The sequence below is a fragment of the Cololabis saira genome, chromosome 19 (assembly GCF_033807715.1).
Source record: "Cololabis saira isolate AMF1-May2022 chromosome 19, fColSai1.1, whole genome shotgun sequence".
Lineage (NCBI taxonomy): Eukaryota > Metazoa > Chordata > Actinopteri > Beloniformes > Belonidae > Cololabis > Cololabis saira.
In genome coordinates this window covers 35,155,662-35,177,833 of record NC_084605.1, presented here as the reverse complement: position 1 = coordinate 35,177,833, position 22,172 = coordinate 35,155,662, and the positions used below count along the sequence as shown (strand labels likewise).

Below are 22,172 nucleotides of genomic sequence, written 5' to 3'. Positions count from 1 at the left end.
AAGACCAAGCAATATCTCGTAGAACAAGCGTACATATTGTTGTTCAAACTTAATATATGCACCTTTGGTATTATAGGTAGACGCACACTAGCGTTTGTTCTTTTTTTTAAAGTTTTTATTCTGTAGTGTAAAACATTTTGATCCAGTTTTTGAAATAAATCATTCAAACCATGCTGGTTCCTTAGTTTCTAAGGTGTGCTTTATATGTTTATTTTCTCTTTTGAAGTTGCTCCTTCATAGTGAAAAGAGTGGAACCCTCAGACCAAACTTTCAGCATAAATGTCAACACACCTAAACATTGGTTGACATTGATAATTCCTGGGTTTGTCATGAAGTCTTAAAGGAGCATGAGGCTCCTTTTAAGAAATGAGACTCTCTAGCGCCACCCTTCACCAGGATGGCCGTCGGGGGTACTGCAACCAACAGTGAAGCCGGCACGGGAGAACGGGGAGAACGCACATGCAGCGTCATGTGACGTCACATCCGCAGCCCAGCGCGGGAAATTTGGGCCCGAATTGCAGCACATTTTGCAGCACACAGCCTGTTCAAGGCAACGGAGAGATACACTAGAGGGATCATTCTTTTTGGTTTGGAACGCTTCATCTGACATTATTACTAGAAAACTTAAAACGTATACACATTTTTTTCATAAATCCTGCCTCATGCTCCTTTAAAGATTGTCTGAGACAACAAGAAGACTACAAATCTTTTGTGGACATCTCAACAACTATGAACGTTGATTGAACTGAATTATACTTTCTGAATTTCAAAAGGTCATAATGAGTGAAGATAAATTAAACTGGGAGAAGAGAAGAATGGTTAAAGTCTCCAGTGGTAACCATGTTAATAGTATTTGTCGCCTGGCAACAGCCGAGCTGAACACATCTCCTGGGCAGACGGCGTGGAGAAAAGCCACACCTAACAGTTGAAAAATCAGGTTGATGGCGGGATGCAAACCATTGGCATATATTTTGGGAATGTCCAGTAATTGTACGTTTTTGGTTAGAGATGCACAAAATATTAGAAAACATGTTTCATATTAAAATATATCATTTCAAAACTTTTATTCTGGGAGAAACTCATTTTCTCACAGGGCATCTCAACAAATATCTATTTGGTGCTCTGATTTCTGCTGGTAAGAAAACCCTCACACGTCACTGGCTGCATCCTGACCCCCCCACAATGGAGATATGGACTGATATTGTTCATGAAATATATAAAATGTAAAAGGATTACTTTCTCACTTCGGCTACAAATGGAAAAATTCACAAGGTCATGGTCAAAATAGGTCTCCTATATACAAAAGTCACAATTATCTAGAAACTAAATTACTTGTCTCCACTCACTTACTTTCTCGGTCATTTCTCTGTTGGTTTGAAGGACTGCCAGGTTTCATGCGTTTTATACGTGCATAATTTTATGTGTGTGTATATCCAAACCTAGGGCTGGGCGATTTTGGACAAAAATAAAATCCAGATTTTTTTCTCTGAAAACCCGATTTTCGATTTTGATTTTTTTGGTAAAACTACAAAAGACAATGGAATAAATAGTTTCAAATATTTTATCTTTATTTTTAAAGAAAAAACTAATTTCCCTATTGGGAATGAAGTGCAATTGAAAGATACTGTAAATCCTCCTTGAGTTTAGTAAAGTGACAACATTTACAATTTTCTTGACCAAAGATGACTAGACGGGCTCTGTCTGTAATGCAGCCAGCTGCAAAAAATCGATTTTCATTTTTTTAACATCGATTGTGATTAATACATCCGATTTAGATTTAAAATCGATTAATTGCACAGCCCTATCCAAACCCTTATAATATTGTAGTTTGGTCTCCCTGCAACTGAATGTAGTCGCTGTTACAAGCCCATACATCCCGTTTTGATTAATCATTGCTCCCCTTTTTCTTTTTTTTGTGTGTTTGTGTCTTTAGTTAGTTCTGTTTGTTCGTTTTACCTTAAAAAATATTAATATACAGAGGTTTTGTTTCTTTCAACATTACACAACTATAGGGCAACAGCTATGTTTTGACATGCTGATGTTTTTCTTTCTCCCTGACAATAATTGTAAACCAATTGTACACCAGCTGTGTAATGTAAGATAATAATAAAGAGAAAAATAAAGAGAAAAAAAAATAAAGAGAAAAAAAAAAAGAAAAATCAGGTTAAAGAGATGCACCTCCACAGTAAAATGTTCAAGATTACACCATCTCTTGATAATCTTTACTTGCTCATAATCTAAAGGCCAGGCAGAGGTGGTGGACTTCTACAGCCACATCTCAGTAAGACAAAAACTGCTCCCCTGACGGTCCCGCTGAGATCCCCATGGCATTACTGCTCATTCATTTTGAGAGGGATCTCAATGTCCTCATGGTGACTGAAGGAAAGATGTTTACATTACTATTACTTCAGCCTTAGTTGCACTCTGACCCTAATTCATGAATGAGCCCATTGTAATCAAGATAAACACATTATACCAGCTTAAAAGTAGCATATTTAGTAAGATAATAGCTCAAAGTCCTACTTAAGAAAATAAAAAGTCATTCTCAAAAAAAAAAAAAAAGCACATAAGAAAAGAAAAGCAAAAGCACACATTGTGCAGGAAGCAGATTGACATCTTTATTGCACTTTGTTGCACAGTACAGAGCACATCGAAACAACTTTGGGTCACATGATTAAAACAAAGCATAAAAAAAAAAAAAATCTAAACAATTCCAACATCTTCTTCCAAAACACACAACCAAAGTTAAAACAGCAACCTAAAAGATCAGCTGTACAGCAGGGCGGGTCCGTCCTAAGTCTATTTAGTCACATTGCCAAGAGTGCAGGAATAAAGACACCTTAACCCTTTTCTACCAAGGAGACCTTTAGTAATCCCTGCTGGAAATAGTTTAGTACAAGGAATTAACTCATACAATCTCATTCCCAGACTCACACGGCTGCAGGCTTGAGAAGTCAAGGCAGAGATGGGTAGGAGGAAACGGTAGACAAGCTGCCACATGTGACAGGTAAGCTCCCCGCCGCGGCCAGTCTGAGGGCCGGTTAGGTCCAGGAAAACAGAAAGATAGGATCTTAGTCATGGTTACAGTCACACGGTTCAAGACGGAGGACCCCGTCTCCTCTAGTCCATGCTAGAAAAGAAAACAAATAGTGCAATAGAGGAACACTTTTTTTCTCTCTTTAGAAAGAAAAAATAAGAAAAGTTGCCTCATAACACTGCTGACCAACAATATCCAATGATGCCTGAAAATATTTCCCCATGTTTTTCTCATCAATATTGTCAAAAAAGCTAAACAAATGATCCCTGTTACTTTATTTCTGCAGAACAAACATTATTACACACTCTGAGGAATATATTAGAGAACGCCACTACAGGGGATGTTACTGAAACTTGGAGTGGAGAACGGTGGATTTACAGCAACTCAGCTCACTGGAACATATATTATCAAGAGGCTTGTAAACAAATATTCACACAGAACCAAATAAAATAAAAAAAAGTATAAGGCCATGATTATATAAAAACACCACCGCACATGCAGAATCTGGTACATCAATACATAATTTACTGAAGGAAAATAAAACTTTTCACCCAAAAAGAAAGATAGCACACTTTAGAATAAATACTTCTGTCTAAAAACTCAATACTCTAAGAGCTTCACAAGAACTATACAAGAGCGATGCAGGTTACGGGATCAGTGTCCCGGTGGAACCCTAATGACCAAAATGTCTGGAGTATTTTGTGAGGAGTGAAAGTGTAAAGGTATGAACGATGATTTAGAAAGACATTTCCTTTGATTTTAAAACATTTCACGGTTGTAAAAAGAACGCCATTTGACTCCCTTTCATCCTTAAAAAAAAAAAAAAAAGAAACAATGTTTTTGTTTGGCCTGAGGATTTAAAAAAGCATGATTAAAAAGGTCATTCTGAGTAAAATTTAGATGCCCTTTACTTGGAATAAAAAAGATTATTTACATCACTGACATGTTTACTTGGCTTTTGAAAACTCAAAAGAAAAAAAGAAGTGGTGATCATGTAACGAGTGATCTGCTCACAAGAGTGCTTCATTCGTGGAGTTGGAATCTAAAACATGCCTTTTTGTTGCTTTCGGTTTGTTTTTTGGACGGATGCTTTAGATGGAGTGCAGGAGTGAAGTTTCCGAACCGGCTCTTTTGATCTCTACTATTCATGTTTCCAACTTTCTAATCCTCATTTTAAGCAACAGAAAACTGGTTTGGTTCTTGTTGGTATTCTAGTTATTTACATAAGCTTTGATACAAACCCTGCACATGCCGCCATCATGTTTCCCCGTTTGGATCCGATTGGTATTTGGTTCTAGTTAGGAACCAAGATTGTGTTTTTCTGTTGACTGAAAAGCTTCTAGTTTGCCCGACGGTCTCAGGTTTCCCCTTTTTAAACACACTCATGCTATCATGTAGCAGCTATCATGTAGCAGCTATCATGTAGCAGCTCAGGCCAGGCAGTAGTCGATGTGCGCCAGGAGCTCCCTGTGGCGACTGGTGGGATAAGGAGCCCGACACTTTGGACACTCCAGGAAGCTCTCGTCCAACAGGTTGATGACTTTAGACGGAGACGTGGGGCCGCGAGGGCCGTCCACGCTGAGACGCTCAAACTCCAGACTATTGTAGGAGCTGGGCTCGGAGAAACGGGCATTTGGCTGTTTCTGAAATACAAAACATCACATTTAATTTCCCTTATGGTGCAACATTCTCTATTTTCTTGAAGAAAAAGCACGCTTACTACTCTAAGTACATTAATAAGCTTTAAGAGCAATCTGATGAACATTTGCATTAAAGGCATATTCCAGAGATAAATCAAACAAACAAATACAAATCAATACCATTCACGATACGTGAACTTCCCACTCTGAACTCTCATGGCTATTGGAGGAACAACACTGTTATCACAACCAGGCTTAAACTTGTGTAGTTTGTCTTAATGTTAATGATCTGTTTTAATTCATACGTACTAGGGCAATGTGCAATGCAACATGCACTTTGTATGTCACACAACTTGTATACTCAGGACCATAATATTACCATCGCTGGTATTTCATTATTGTAATATGCATTTTTTGCTCAAGTCACTTTAGATACAATCCATACTGCTTTTAAATGCTGCTAAATCTATTTTGCTACTATGTATGTTTTATGTTTGTTCCCTTGTTTGACTGTATTGTTTGACTGAATTGTTTTTCTGTGGGGACTGCGGGTGGAAACTAGCATTTCTGCTAAAATCCGGTGTATTTACACTGCTTAATGTAGTGTTCATTAATATGCATTGTCCAGTCTAAATAAACTTTGATTTGATTTGAAACCTAGCTCTAATAATAGATGGTAACCAGTAAACCAGTAAACGGGACAACTGTTAGAAGCAGCGAGTACTAAGGCCCAGTTCCAATCCCCCCCTAGTCCTACTTTTCAGCACTACCCCTAAATTTTGCGCGTTCTCGTGAGGGTAGTGGTGTCCCAATTCCTCTTTGCATCTAGGGGGAGTGCACATATCGAGGCGTAGGGAGTATGAATCTAGCCCTTCACAGCAAGGGATTTCAGATACTGACTCGCCGACCGAGGGCCTGAGAAAATTTCCCAGAATGCTTTACGTCATCATTTTCAGACTGAATAAAAAAAAAAAACATGGCAGACATTTCTAATTTTTAGTGAATAAAATCAATATTTTGAGTTAGTTTCTGCATAAAAATGCATTTTGATTACATTTCTAGCGAGAAATATACATTTTACTTTCATAATATTCACTCAGTGAATGTACATAATCGCTCGCTTGGTCGTTGTTGCGTTGTATCTTCAGATCTCGCCAGAATAAAGGCTGATTTATGGTTCCGCGTTACACCAACGCAGAGCCTACGGCTAGGTCACGCGGCGACGGGCGCCGTACGCCGTAGGCTCTGCGTTGATTTAACGCGGAACCATAAATCGCCGGCGGCTCTTCTCATCCCTGTAAACTTCGGATCAAATTTCTTAACAGGCGTTATTTGGATAAACTGAGCCCAGGTTGGGGATCTTAACAGTTACTTTTACGCCTGAAAAAATATTAAAACTTAATAAAGTGGCATATTAACAGCGCTACAGCTGAAATTAAAACAGCTTTTAGCTCTGGGCTTCCTGATATGGTGTGACGTATGTGCAAACGTAACTACACAGTCGCTTACGTACCCGAACGTAAACCACGCAGTGACGTAGCAAGTGGTGTCCCAATCCCTAGGGAACATTACAAGGGCCCTAAAGTTTGGGGCTTTTTTTCTTTTAGGGCTAGTGGTAGAAAGTAGGGGGTGTATTGGGATTGGCCCTAATAAAGCACTTTATTCTGACATTGCTACTTGCCGTCTGGGATATCATGAGCAGCTGTTATGGCCCCTCACTAAAATTATTGTGATCTGGCATAAACCAAGAGCAAGTCTAATCTAAAAACACGTGGCCGTGATGTTTGACACTTACAGCAGACTCCAGTTTAGCAATCTGATCGCGAGCTTTGCGAAGCTCCTTCAACACCTTATGCAGCTGGTGCTGCATGCTCTGGCGATCAATTCTCTCATCCTCAGAGTCCTTTGCAGAAAGTTGAATCTGAAGGGAGGCAGAAATATAAGTCGAGAGCACACATGGAGCGACTTTGGAGTGGATGACTTAAAAAGAGTAGCTACCTGTTGTTCCAGTGCTGCAATTCTTCTCTGTTCTTCATTTTGACCCAGAAGAGACTTTTGCAGCAGATTGACCTGAACATTTGTCAAGGCATGGAGGTTTCATTTGTACATGTGTAGAGTGAATTTTGTTCGACTACTGAGCTCTCGTCATTTATTCAGGGAAAGAATTGTTGCTGTATACAGCGTTTCCACATTGCTGAGTCTTTTACGGTGGCTGAGACCCGCCATTGCTGAAAATAAAAGTAACGCTGCAAACAGAAACAAACGCCGCTGCAAATTAAAGAAAAGCTGCAAATATAAAGAAACGCCGCTGCAATTTAAAAAAAAAAAACGACGCAAATAAAAAAGCCACAACGGAAGTGAATTACCGGGGACTATTTTTGCAGATGAACCGGTGTTTTTTACGTGGGAGGAGAAGTCCCTGACCACCACACACAGCTACAACTTCACATTCATACAAATAACTATTGTTACACACGCTTTGGATTATTCTTGGCATTATTATTAATGATAAAAACAACAACACCGGTGTCCTCTCACATAAAAACACAGGTGCATCGGCAAAAACAGTCCCCGGTAATTCACTTCCGTTGTGGCTTTTTTATTTGCGTCGTTTTTTATTTTATTTGCAGCAGGGTTTCTTTATATTTTCAGCGTTTCTTTTATTTGCAGCGGCGTTTGTTTCTGTTTGCAGCGTTACTTTTATTTTCAGCAATGGCGGGTCTCGACCACCGTAGTCTTTTGGACATCATAAGTAAATCTCATGAACAAATATTTGTAAAAAGGTGACTGAATAGAGCGGGATAAACGACAGCAGTCTCACCTGCAGCAGAAGCTCCGCAGATCTTTTTCTCTCCTCCTCCAGTCTAATGTCGACGCTCTCCAGCTCTGCTCTCATTCTGTCCGCCCGCTCAGACGACACCTTTCTTTCCTCGTGTGCCGTATGTCTGGATGTTTACACAGTTCACATAAATACATCAGTAATCCGTCTGATACTTGGGTAGTACTACAGTAATGTTTATGAAGATGGATGTAAATTGACTGCTTTGAGAATAAAAGTCTCATTCACAGTCAAATATGCCTTTTCCCCCCTCTTACATTCCCATCTAAGCATTTCCTCCAGATTATACACACACACTCGCACAGCAATTGATGTCTAACTCACTCATAGTTCCATACATGACTTATTGTGTGGAGGTTTGGGGTAACACCTATAAAACAAATACAAACCCTATTTTCCTGTTACAGAAAAGAGCGTTAAGGATAATTAATAGATCTGACTATTATAAACCAACAAATAATCTCTTTATTAAATATAATACTTTAGAATTCCATGATATAGCCGAGCAGAAAACTGTTTTATTTGCCTTTAAAGGAGCTGTATGTAAGAGCAATAATAAAACGAATCATAAAATGACCCCGATATGTCAACAGACATTTAAAAATCATGTTCATTTCAAATACTTATGTCACTGACAACAGCACTCAAGCCAGGATATTCCAGTTTAAAAAGAGGAGTTGCAGCCCTCAACTGATGTTTATGTTGTCATTTTTTGTTTTGGTCTGAAGCTCCACCCTCCACCTATCTCCCAATCACCAAGTCAGTATTGTTTCTGAAGCTCCACCCTCCACCTATCTCCCAATCACCAAGTCAGTATTGTTTCTGAAGCTCCACCCTCCACCTATCTCCCAATCACCAAGTCAGTATTGTTTCAGCATCCGGGTTGCCAGCTCGGCTGTAATTATGGCAGCCATGGCAGCCTACGTTCCTGCTGCATTCTGCAGCCTACCTGGCAACCTCTGGTCGGGGGGAGGAGGGGGAGGGTACACGCCGCTCAACAATATTTTGAAAGTGACTGCAGTACCAGTTTTGGACATTTCTTACAGACGGCTCCTTTAAAGCGCAGCAGAAACTGCTTCTAAACTGCATTCAGGATTTGTTTCAAATAAAAGAAACCTGCTATGACCTGAGGGGGAAACTCATGTTTGAGACGACGACAGCAAGAACTAATATTAAAAAGAGATGTACATCAATTAAGGCTAGAGAAATTTGGAATAGTTGTGATAACGACCTAAAAATGTGTAGTTCTATCTTCAAGTTTAAGGAAATGTTTAAAGAAAATACTGTAAATAAATATAAAACACTATAACTATAAAGTATATTATTAAAAACATTCTAGAATGTGAAACGTCAATTTTATATTTTGTCTTCTTTATGTATTGTTTGTATCCACGGAGTAATGCTAATGTGTAATATTTAAGCTGATCATAAGATAAAAAGAGTCGGCACTATAAGATACGGTTTCAGCTACACCTTTTCGGCAAAAGAAATGTTTTTTTTTTACCTCTTCATCTTGTTTCGTAAAAAAGTGTGTACAAGCCGAAATAAAGATTCATCATCATCATCATCATCATCATCATCAATGAATGCATAAATCAGTATCTTTTCAAGGTCATCTCAGCATGTACGCTGAGGACGCCGGGGGGCTGAACCACCAAACCCCAGGTTTGTTTTCTTACAACAGATCTGTGAACCAGCGCAGCGGACTCGTTCACCTGTTGCCAAGTCGCTCTGCCTGCAGCTGCATCTTCAGCTCCTCCATCTCCCTGCTCTTGTCTTCGTTCTTCCTCACAAAGGCAGACAGCTCGCTGCACTTGTCCGCATGCCTCCTCTGCAGCGCCTGCAGCTCCTCCTGGACTCTAGCGACCTGCTCCTTCTGACATTGCAGCTCAGCCTGAGCTTTCAAGGTCTGCAGAGCAGAGGAAAACAAATTGCAAAAAAACAGTTCATATTTTCTGTCTGCTTAGTTCTTCAATCCAGCTCTGCAGATCAATTATAAAGATGTCTGAATCCAAGGACTGTGGATATTCAGCTGCATACTGATTCGGCGCTGAATCAATCCCTTTGAACACAGGGAATGCCAATGAATTTGCTCACACTTCTAGAGGGAGACTGGGGGCCAGGTTTTTTCCACAAACGTGAACAGCAAAAGCATGCAAAATATGAGTGTTTGAATAAGTTATGTTAAGAAGAAGTCAGTCAAAATGAGTAAGTGATAATTAAATGATGTGCGTTTTTCTTTCACCACCTACCTCTTGCTTCTTCACACTCAGTTCCAGTTGGACTCTGTCAGTCTGTTCTTTCTGACTCTCCAGGTTTTTCTGCACTCCTGAAAGCAGCTGCTCATAGCGGCTTTTCAGGTCAGACTCTTTCTCTGGACCTGAGAAACAAAACATTATGCAACAGACGGATATTGACAAGTGTTTCGAACACGAGAGAAACCTTTTGGTCCTCATTGACTGCGTTTCCATGCAGTCAATAACTCTTTTAAAACCTGAATATTAGCAATAACCCGAATTTGCGCGGCCATGTAAACACCAATAACCCCTTTGAATAACCAGAATTTACTCATATTTGGGTTTTTAAAAACCCCAATATGACCCCTGGGTTACTCCTTTTAAAACCTGAATATTGGGTCATGTAAACGCCAAACAGAATATCCCCATCAAACGGAACATGAATGTGTTTTCTGCACATGCTCTGTTCACAAGGAATCCAGGGGCCTCATGTACTAAGAGTGCGTGGATTTCAACTTGAATCCGTGCGTGGAATTAACAAGAACGCAAAAATTCATATGTACAAAGCTGTGCGTTCGCCCAAATCCACGCAGGTTTCTCTGTACATCCCAATCAGCGTGGATTTGAGCGCACATGCGCGGGAGCACAACACTCCGCCCCGTCTCCTCCCTCAAATATATGTCTGAATATGATAAAGAAGATAATTATCCATTAAAACCGCTCATCCTAACAAGAAATGTGCAAAAACAGGTAAAAACATATATAAAAAAAAAAAAAAAAAAATCGGCTCCGAGCTGGAATAAATCATTATGGAGCATTTCTTCCGATTTCAGCTGGTGTCGGACTCCAGTCCTCGAGGGCCGGTGTCCCTGCAGGTTTTACATGTTTCTCTGCTTCATTGCACCATGATACAAGTGACTGTGTCATCAACAGAACTATCCAGACTTTGATGACATGCTGGTGACGATGATTAATTAGAATCAGGTGTGTTAAAGCAGTGAAACATCTAAAACATGCAGGACACCGGCCCTTCTGGGATTCAGTTTGACACCTAATATGGTGTTCTTTGCTTTGCGTTGCGTTGCGTTCGGTGAAGAGTTGTGGTTTTATTATGATCGTACGGGTTTTTAAATGTTTATGGGCAGCGCTAGTGCATCATTACACTCTGCTTTTCTTGTTTGTAATTTAAGAACCGACACCAGAATTTTTGGTGGATGAAAAACGGCTCCTCGTTCCGCTTTATTGTCATGCTGACGCATTAAGACCAATGTAGCCTACACGTTTATTTAGTCTTACACATTGTGGATGTCCGCGATCACCTCTCTCATAAGTATAACAATGTGAACAACATGGATTTATATTTAAAACATGAAGCATCACGATCTGATTCCTCCGCTGCAGAAATAAAGACAATTTGTGCCGACGGGATTATCGAGGTGCAAACGTGAGAAATAAAGAGACCGGTCTAGATCCCGGTGTCGTGCCAAAAAGTGATTGCCTGCCAGAAACTGATTTCTCCCCTGAAAATGGGTCATTTTACCTGCCAAATATTGATTGAAGGCCAAATACAGTTAATGAAAAGTTGTTTCTGCCTAAATATGACTTGATCTCATTCTTGAGTTTCATAATCTGAAAATCTGACGTTTTAGCGCTCTCGTTCAACGGGCTGCTGTGCGCGCTCCCGCGGCCACAAATCAGAAGAAATCAGATTCTGGCAGACAATCAACCGGTCCATCACCGGAGAAAACACTTTCTGGATCCTGCAGAACCTGCAGCTGACTCCATATCAGACTCTGAAAGTTGCCTAAACATTCAATAAAAACTTATTTCATCATTGCTGAATCACATCAGTTCACACATGCACATCATCACCTTTCCGTGACACCTTTTTTTTTTAAGACAACTTTAAAGAACCGGTTTTTGCTGCAAAATTAATTTTAATGTATTTCTGTCCAGACACAGTTATGGGATGTTTAAGATCTGGCTTTTATCTTGATGTATTCGTCCCATACGGTCGTCATGGTGACAGGGGTCCGACCTGTCAGCAGCTCCAGCTGAAAGATCATGTTGGTCTGAACCGGAGCAGCTGGTCCAGTTCAGGACAGAGATCCAGGAGGATTCTCTTGGTACCTGAACCAGCTGATGGTCCAGTCTTAGTCCTGGACCAGCAGATCGGTGTGGTGCCTGAGGACTCGCTCCTGATCCTGCCATCAGCAGGTTCCTCTAACGGAGCCAAAGCTCCATCAGGATTTGCAGCTTCCATCGTTGAGCTCCTGCCTTTAGTCGTTTGTTCAGATCATGTGGTTGATTGTGAGATTGTTGCAGTTCCACTCTTGTGTAATTTATCTGGTGATGTCGGGACTGTCGTGTCCTTCACGTGGTCCTGAATTTATTGTTGACGTTAAGTTTCCTCATATTCTGCACTTCACTGCATCACCAGCGAGTGTCGCCAACGGACAGAACTTCAGAAAAGTGCGTACAACAGCCTTAATGTGTGAGTGAAGGACCGCAGCTTTCTACGTTCACGTCATTCTTTGTACATCCGACCGTGAGCGTTGAAAGTGGCGTACGCACGTTTTTTGTGCGCCGCACTCTTAGTACATAAGGCCCCAGGTCTTTTGAGTCCAGGAAGTTCTTATAAACACGGAGAAACACAAGACCAGGAGGAGACTAATCACTTCATAAATGTAATGAAGGATATGAACATTTCTGCATTTGTAGACGGTAGAAAGTACCGGGATAGAAGATTTACAAGAAGGTGAGAGAAAAGTTGCGCAAAGCAGCATTTGGATACAGGAAGAAGAAGCGGAAATGACGGGAATTGCGTCACCACGTTCTCCGTGCGTCGCTGGTTTGATCCAGATATCCAGAATGATTAATCACCATGTAAACAGGGATAATCCTGTTTGCTCACGCATGTAAACGGAATATTCCAAATGTTTCAGTAACCGGAATATTAGCAATAACCCAAATTTTGACTGCATGTAAACGTAGTCATTGTCCGTACTATGTGGAACAAAATCCATTATTCTTCTTCAACATAGTTAAAGCATTACGCATGTTTTAATAAGTGAATGTCAAAGTGAGATATTCTTGCCTTCTGCCGTGTCCTCCGTCTTGGTTTGCTGCAGCTTTGCCTGAGCCAGCTGCTGCTCCAGCTCCACGGAGCGGGCTACGACAGCCTGGACGTAGGCCTCTCTCTGCTGGTCGTACACCAGCCACTGCTGGTTCTTCTCCAACGCCTGATGACCACATTGACAAGGTCTATAATAACACCCTCTACGCATGCATATCCAGCTTCAACGGCAGGTACGAGGAGAGAGGAAACCAAAAGAATGTTGCCGTTTTTCTTTCCTGACAGGGACACTGTGGGTTTGTGACCAATCGGATCGTCTTTCTCCAATTTTTTTATTTAAAATTCTACTCCTTACATATAAGTCCCAACCAGGGCTGGGCGATATATAGAGATTTTAATATATATCGATATATTTTCAAACGTTAGGTTAGTTTTCCTGGCACAAAATCTGTAAAATGTACAGTAGTTGACTTGTTGTAATTATTTGAGATTTGCTCAAAGAGATGCAATATCTGTTTACATGTTTTATTAGAGATTTGCACAAATGTTTTGTTATTTGCACAACTGTCAACCTCAGTGGAAAAGTCTGCCTGTAACTGTCTACATTGTATTAATTGCACAGTGTATTTTAATTTAATTGTTATGCAGGAAAGGAATATTTATTTTATTCAAGAAGCATTTTTATTCTATATATGCAGGCAGTTTATTTTTATTTCATTTGTTTTATACATGTTGATATTGTGCAGACCTCTGTTAATAAAAGGTACCTGTGTGACATTTGGCACGAGGCTTTGTATTAAAACTGACTGTTTTTTTAAGGGTTTGCCTCAGAAAAAATGAAGCTAACAGAGATGCTATGCTATAATGCTTTTGGGGAAACCCCAATTATGGCACAGAAAAAATATGGATATATATCGAGTATCGCCATTCAGCTAGAAAATATCCAGATATGACTTTTGGTCCATATCACCCAGCCCTAGTCCGAACACACACACACACACACACACACACACACACACACACACACACACACACACACACACACACACACACACACACACACACACACACACACACACACACACACACACACACACACACACACACACACACACACACACACACACACACACACACACACACACACACACACACACACACACACACACACACGGCTTCAGCAGGAATTACGGTACTACGTAGCAACTGAGAAAAAGGCAAAGCTACAGTAAAGATCAACCACATTTGTTTGCCACAGCTCTGTGTAGCTGCATTTCTGGGGACGTGCACATCAGCCTACAGTGGCGTTACGACATTAGGATCCCTACTAAGGAGGACCCAAGTTGCTGATTTGACATGCAAGCATATATCACGCTTTATTTTTCTGAAGTTTCCAAAAGCAAAGCAGGAGGCAGCAACTTCAGCCATCAGGCCCCTTATGAAAGCAGCTCCCACTTCCAGTTCCAGCAGAACCGTCCCTTTAGTTGTGCTGCTAAAAGACTAAGAATGAAGGGGAACATCCCATGATGCAATGGACATTTTGATCATTCTCCTTTTTGTACTTTTCATGTGTGTACATGCCATTATGACTGTTTAACTTTGCGTCTTTCTCTCTTTTTTTCCCTTCATGCTTTTCTTTGCCGTGCCCTCACCCCCTGTGGTGTTGATTAAATTTAAATCACACTGAACTGAATCGTATCTAATTTGCACTGAACTTGTTAATGTTTGTTTCCTCTGCAAAGTGCCGTGAGATGACTTGCTGTGAACTGGTGCTCCAGAAATAAACTGAACAAAACCAAGAATACAAAAAGAGACTAATTCACTGACAGGACTCACATCTTTGAGTTGATCTTGCACCTGCGCCGAGTCTGCAGGAGGCACCTGTCCGTTCTGAAAAGAGAAAGACCTGAAAAAAACTGGAATCCTTGCAATGTACACACACCTCATCCTCCCCAAAGTATTTAGTTATGGTGGCACCAAAACGAAAAGATCTGATTTAATTTGGATGACGCCAAGGATGAATAAGCCAGCCTCATTATCATTTAAAAAAGTAAAAGAATAAATAATCAATGTGTTATAAATGAAAAAGGATTGTGCAGCTTGTCTGAGCTTCTGTTCCTCTTCATTACGCACACAGCAGGTAGCCTAAACACTACCCTGTCGAGAAGATGCCTTTTTAAATTATCTTACCAATTAATGCCAACTTTAGCTTGCAGCATATGGTGGTTTCTGTCATTTTAAGTCATTTTTTCCTTCCAGTTTTCACTGGAAAATCCCAAAAAACAAGACTGCAGGTTTGCGACAGGTTAAAAATTAAATCGTGTCGCTTTAAATCATTCAGCGTAATCTTAATAATGCAAGAAAAACACACTGCAACAAGTGATCTAAACAGAGGTTTTCAAAGACTTTGCCACGTGACCGTGAGTACAAACCCGCGAGCGAGTTCCACAACATCCGTCCTAGGGGAGTGAAGCTCGTCACTATTCTGTGACTCTGACCTTGAAGTGTGCGTATTTGATCCCGGCAAACAAAGCCTTCCCAGCAACATCACTGTGAGCATCTGGACAATCATCGACGTGCTGAAGCCTCCGAGGGATCTTATAACATCTGACAACAATCATGAGCTTGTCAACTTCCAGCCCGCTCAGAATATTTCTCGTGAGACTATATATGAGCCGAGCGAAGGGATTACAATGTGAAAAGTGTCTAAAAAAAACAAAACAAACACACACAAACAATCCTAACAAAGAAAAAAGGATCCAATTGTTGGAGGAGCCGAACGGTACGTTTGATGCATTCCTGACACGCACTCTTCCACTAATCCGACTGAATTTGAAGGTGATGGTTTTATGCCTGAAAGGAAATCTTGTTCATTTTTCCTGCATAAAAAGTCACGACTGCAATCAGCAACATTTACGCATCATTTTCAAAACGGCATTTCTCAACACCACCGTTGCATTACAGGAAAACAATCATATTTAAGAAGTGAAAGTAATGATTCCAGGACACATGTCATATAAAGGCTCTGACTACATGTTTGCACTGCATGTACATGTATTTTAACTCTCTGACTATGTCCGAAAGAGGCTGAAAAGGATCATTAATGTAAAAACTGACAAAAATGCCTCTACTTATGTTTCATGTCCCAAATCTGCTAAGAAAGAAAAGCATTCTTTTTTTTATTTATATTCATGCCTTGTACTCAATGCTTTTCATCCTGGGGTCTAAAAATGAATAATCATTCCAAGAATATCTGTGTTCAAGAGCAGAACTTCCAGCATTCTGTTCGACTTCAAAGGATAAAGAAACAAATGTATTCTTAAAAAAAAATGTATTATCAACGAACACTCTCCCACTGGGCTGAGTCTAAGTTACAAAGATACAATAATGCACCCACGATGAAACAACTAGCACACATCAGGGGATGCTCTGTATTTGGTCGCTCTTTGGTAACCTACAGAGTTTAGTTGGTGCCATCAACCGTGTTTAGACCCTTAACCGTGCCACTAGTTGGTGGAGGCCTGTGTCGAAAAAAATAAATTTTCCGATTCTAAATCGATTCTCGTATTAATTCATAAAAATCGATTCGTATGTCTAAAGATTTTTTTTTCATTATTACATTACAACTTTTGGTATTTTTTTGTTTATGCCCAAAAAAGGAATGTTTTGTTGGACACGAGAATAACTGTCGCCATGTTTTTGCCTTTAAATATGTTTAAAGGTATGAAAACATTAAAGTGTTAGGTTATAATTGCATAAATAGTCTATATTTCATTACTTTATATACTGTCTTGGGGTACATTTGCATAAAATGCTAAAAACCAAATTCTCAAAAATGAAAAACCGAAATAGACCGAAAATGCAAAAAATTTAAACAGAATGTGGGAAAAAATAAAAACGATTTCATCCGTCCTCTGTTTGCTGCCCTGGATCTGTTTGGTAATTCTGACCCACGATGTTTCTGAAAGCAGTTCTATCAGCATTCTGGGATATGATTGGTCCTACACAGTTATATAATTCATGCAACAGCTCAAAAAACTGTTTTAATAACACTAACCCAAATTGATATCGGAATCGAATCAAATCAAATCTTGATAATCAATTCTGAATCGGAATTGAATTGATTCTTGACATTTGAATGGATCCCCAGACCTAGTTGGTGGGACGGCTAAATCACTTCCATCAGCTTCAGGCCTGCAGGCGTCTTCCTCCATGTTGTGCCCTACACAACAAGACCTGCTTTTCCTGCTCCCCCAGCCCTGTGCACCGTTAATGTCCTTATATTCCCAGGGTGGCGAGTCCTGTCCACACAGACTGCTCTGCAAATCCTTGCACCCACCTCTATGTGCCTCACAATAACAGCCTTCTTTAGCTCTGCTATTAAAAAAAAAAGAAATATACAGGGGGGGTGGGGGTATAATCCAATACAGTTAAAGGCCTTAATGTTACTGGACACCATTCCCCCTCTTTATATCACTTTGAGGTGATATCCACAATGAAGACCCAAAGGGATTTATTTTGTGCATAAAAGACAGATTTGAGATAACTTAATCTTAAGCCATCTGAATTCCTCAGATCCCCATTAGTGATCTTGCTCCCCAAAGCCTTTCCAGAGGCCAGGAAATATCCTGATGACTTCCTAGTGAATGCAGCAGAATGAGGTCTACAGTTGAGGAGGAAACAGCCAAAAGCACATGTAAAGATGATTTAACTTACTTTTTACTATGCAATAGAGACATGGAGAAAGTATTTATTTTAAAAAAGAGAAGCTTTTAAAACCAACTCGGAACTGCAGTGGCAATGACCGTTGGAAAAAAAAAAGTATTAGGGAAAAAAAGATTGCCATTAACATTTCATTTTGTCCCATCTGCCATGAGAAATTTAAGTTCAGTCAAAACAAATTAGCGGCTGCTCCAGGAAGGTGATGTCAACGTCATAATAAAACAGGTTCAACAGTGCCACCTAGTGGACAGAGGGAGAGCTGCAACGGTGTCCCCAGACACGCCCCCGTTCATGCATCAGTCACTGAAAACGTTTCATGTCAAACAGAAAACCCACCAAAAAGCCCAACTAGTGTAAAGCTGAGTTTAAAAGCAGCTCTACCCACTGATCTGAACAGATGCTGAAAAAGCCGACCAGAGCCACACCTCACCAGTTATGGTTAAGGTGTTTGTTGCCTTTTAAACACAATCTGTGCTATGAGGATCAGGAGCCAAATAACTCCTGAAACAGAACTTTGGCAAAAAAAAAAAAAGAAAAAAAAAAGGGGGGGCTTCAATTAAAAACACAAGTGACTCCTGAATCAGCAGTTTAGAAATAGATGGGAAATTTCGCAGGAGGAGAATATTAGAAAAGGGAGGCAGAGGAAAAGTGGTTGCAGGATTTAATCCTGCGCCAAGGGGGAAAACGTGCTGCCAGATGAGGATAACGACTAAACTCTGCTCCTTGGTGCTTCCTGAGCAAAAAAAAATTTTTACAGGGGGCACCTTTTCAGCCCTTAAAACTGCTAATAAACATTCCCTCACATTTTGAAAATGTTATATTTGTAACAGCCCTGGATTATATAACCAAAAGCAGGCAAGACACATTTCAAAGCTCTAATGACCTGTACCAGCACAAGAGCACATTTTTAAAACCACCTTGATCATTAACATTGCTCTGATCATGTAAAAGAAGACATGTATTTAATACCGGTATAATGTAAGGTCAACCTTTACTAGCACCTGTGTTTCCAGGGACTGACATCGAGCAGAAACAGCAGCCAGCTTATTTGTGAGACTCTCCGTCTCCTGTGACAAATTCTGGAACAACGCGTCTTTCCGCTCGGCCTCTTTTCTCCACTGCTCCAGTTGAGCCTGCAGCGATGCAACCACCTGAAATGCAGAAGAAAATGGTTAAAAAAAAAAGAAAAAGACAGAAGCAGCAGCAAGAAACCGAGTCACCTCTTGTAACGACCGTGTCATCCTGATTGCGGACCTTTGTATAAGCAGAGACGGTATGGCGAGAAACCGTGTGTGCCGAGTCTTTGGGCGCAATTATCTTTGCATAATTGACATTACATGGCTGGAAGTCTGGTGGCACTGCCCACTTGGCAATTATGTTGATGAAACTTAATGAGGAAAAGGGAAGGGGTGATTAACGTCTGTGCTAAACAAAATGCTGATATTCCATTTGCCAGCATGTCATCTCTGAGTTTGGCCTGCTGCCACTCTGACTAGACTGAATTAGAGAGCCATCTCGGCAACAATAGGGGAGAAATTACACGAGGATAGAGCAGACTGAAGCCACAGAAATGTAGCTTGAATCTTTTACAATGTCAAATAGTTCCAAGCCATGAATGGCAACACGTACACACACCCAGTACAGACAGACAGCTATAGATGTCAAGTGAAGAGTACACAACATGTGTAAGAATGCAGTTGTCAAAACACCACTTTGCAGAGCTGCTGTCAAAAGGGGATAGATGGCATTTCTCACCAACTGTTTGTGGCAGCTCATTGGGATTCTAGTGTGGACCGGCCCCCGGCCCCCGCCCCCCCCGCCCCCCCCGCCAGCCGTCTGCTGCCAGCAACACCAACACAATGCCAGGAGCACAATAAAGTACCACAAGTTCAAGAGCACTGCTGTGGGTATTCCCCTCATCCTGAGGGCGACAGTTATCCCCCGGCAACATCCAACAGGGTGTATCAATGCATCCGCGTTTGCACTTTGCAGGGGATGTTTTGATGGATACTTGCACTCCATGCAAGGGATTTTGTAACTGTACATTTCCACGGTGAGGTGAGAGTGTACGTACCTCTCCTCCTTTCGCTGACAGCTGCTGTCTTAGAGTTTCCATCTCGTGCTCTTTAACTAGCAACTGCTGGTTGTTTCTCTCTCGCAGCGTCTCAAGAGACAGTATCCTCTGAAAACAAAACAACAAAAAACTTTACATACACAGGAGAAACAAACACAGACACAGCCAAATCGGAGCTTAATGATAGAGAGCACCTCATTTTACCTCCAGCAACTTGCTTTTGTCTGCGTCAGGTGGTTTGACGTGTCGCTTAGCCAGCTCATCGATCTTCTTCCTCAGATGAGCGTTCTCCTTCCTGACTTTTTCCAGCTCGGCCTCAGCCTTCGCGGCCGAGCTGCTGGATTTGAATCCAAGCTTGGAGACGATGGTCTCTTTGGCACCTTTTGACGCCATGGCTTTCTTTGCCGAAAACGTAAACTGGAGTGATCTGGGGAAGACAGGTAACTTTAAAAAGTGACCGTTTTGATGCAAACTACAAATGTTAAGTGTTCGCCTCAAATAATAATATGTGCAATATTCACCCAACTACTATTATTTAAGTGGGGGATAGTGACAGGCAGTACTCGAGTTGTAAAAAAGAATATTTGTCTTATTTCTAGTTAAAATGTCTCATTTTAGTAAAAAAAAATCTCATTACACATAAAACAAGACTCATCACTGGAAAAAACAACAGTTTTTCACCTGTTTTAAGTAGATTTTCACTTGAAATAAGTAGAAAAATCTGCCAGTGGAACAAGATTTTTTTGCTTGTAATGAGAAGATAAATCTTGTCCCACTGGCAGATTTTTCTACTTATTTCAAGTGAAAATGTACTTGAAACAGGTGAAAATTGTCAAATAAGTTATTTTTCTGGTGATGACTCTAAATGTTGAAATAGCAGTAAAACCACATTCATTGATGAAATGACATAAGGGATGGAAAGGGGGGATGATTTGGACCGTTTTTATTTCAGGGGGGATGCCACCCCCCTCAACTAGAGTACTGGTGACAGGTATGTATACAAAGGCTTTAAAAGACAAAACATGAACATTTTTGCCTGTGTTTCGATTTTTACCGCCCAGGTACCCAACCATCTAAGCAAAAAAGGCCTAAAATGTGTGAAACCAAGTCTGGTTGAAAATAAACTAACTATAAACTAAACTATCACACACACTCTGTCCCGGAAGTGAGGGTGTCTACTCTGAGCCCAAACTGGCCCAAAACATCAATAAAGCTCTATATTCACTCACAATTTCAACCAAGACACACTCCTCTATCACTCAGCAACTGAATTAATTTATATAATAATAAATATACGTAGCTCTTAGTGATAATTAATTTAAAATAAAATGTCAACTCCTTCGTGTCAGACGAGCCTATTCTCTACATGTTTGTTTTATCAACTTACGAACATAAAACTAATACAACAAAAACTGTCGAAGTCAACTCTGCTCTTGTCCGAGCTGAAAAACAAAACAAATCAAAGTTCCTGACACAGATAAAGTATAAAGAAAGAAAACACTCACGGGGGAGGAGGAGGGCAGCAGACCTCCGCTCAAATGTGTCCGTTGTTTAACCAACACTTTCATTTCCTGAAGTTTGAATTGCCTCCCGGTCACGTGATCTCCATGACGTAGCGGCAGGGTACGCCTGTTTAATGTACCCCGCGTACCGACATACTAAATGTTAGGCGGTGCGCTGGCAATAATATGTAATATAAAACCCCCAGCAGAAGTGAAATATGGTCTTAGATATATTTTATGTTATTTTATGACTTGTGTCTTAAAGTTGCCTTTGTCTGGCGTTACCTTTGTCTCTTGGTGAAACAACAAAGTTAATACGGGCTGACAGTTGCATAGAATGAAACGAGCAGATCCAGCATATTTAAATAGCCAATATAAAGCCGGTGTTCTGACATTTTTTGCTGCTTTGCCAAAAAATGCTACCTAATGGTTTTCTACCTTTTGTAGAGCTACAATTTTACTGTGTTTTACTCTCTAGCCCACTTCTTTGCCCCCAAGTGGTCCTTGTTGCTTGCCAGGCCGTCATTGTAAATAAGATCTTGTTCTTAATGACCTGCCTGGTTAAATAAAGGCGAATGACTGAATGAATATCAAATAAAGCCATAGAATTGTTTTTTTTCTCTTTATTGTATAATGTTCACAAAGTGTAATGCGATTCATGTCATGGATAGTGTATTTTGAAGGATCAAATACTCAACATCCCATATTATCAATTTAGCGTGGCAATCAAACTTTGAAAATCGTCTGTGCGCATGCGCAGAAGTACAAAGTAGCATTTCTCGGCAGGGAGCAGAAATTGGCAGAACACCGGTGTTGTGCCAATTTCTGCTGCTTTGCCAAAAAATGCTCCCTAATGGTTTTCTACCTTTGTAAAGCTACAATTTTACTGTGTTTTACTCCCTAGCCCACTTCCCTTTCCTCCAAATGGTCCTTGTCACTTGCCAGGCCGTCATTGTAAATAAGAATGTGTTCACACAAATAGAATTTAATTTCATGGATGCACAAGTTAAACCGTTGCAGTTCCTGGACTGGCCGATAGAGGCAG

General features: G+C 40.5%; 1 protein-coding gene across 1 annotated transcript; it reads right to left on the bottom strand.

Moving 5' to 3' along the window:
• Window positions 1-2,593: 2,593 nt before the first annotated feature.
• On the bottom strand, window positions 2,594-20,046 carry cep55l (centrosomal protein 55 like). Its single transcript, XM_061708560.1, has 11 exons — window positions 19,830-20,046; window positions 19,626-19,733; window positions 18,553-18,702; window positions 14,666-14,719; window positions 12,851-12,995; window positions 9,769-9,896; window positions 9,232-9,425; window positions 7,499-7,622; window positions 6,676-6,747; window positions 6,473-6,598; window positions 2,594-4,680 (listed from the first exon to the last, which is right to left on the bottom strand). Exons 1-11 carry the CDS (start codon window positions 20,016-20,018, stop codon window positions 4,468-4,470), a joined length of 1,503 nt encoding a protein of 500 aa, XP_061564544.1. The 5' UTR covers window positions 20,019-20,046; the 3' UTR covers window positions 2,594-4,467.
• Window positions 20,047-22,172: the final 2,126 nt, after the last annotated feature.

Excerpts from the sequence above, each read along its gene's own strand:
- cep55l (XM_061708560.1), bottom strand. The coding sequence starts at position 20,018 with ATGGCGTCAAAAGGTGCCAAAGAGACCATCGTCTCCAAGCTTGGATTC. Across the intron at positions 9,426-9,768 it reads TGAGTGTGAAGAAGCAAGAG|ACCTTGAAAGCTCAGGCTGA; the intron begins GTAGGTGGTGAA and ends TCTGCTCTGCAG. Across the intron at positions 4,681-6,472 it reads TTGCTAAACTGGAGTCTGCT|AAACAGCCAAATGCCCGTTT; the intron begins GTAAGTGTCAAA and ends TTTGTATTTCAG.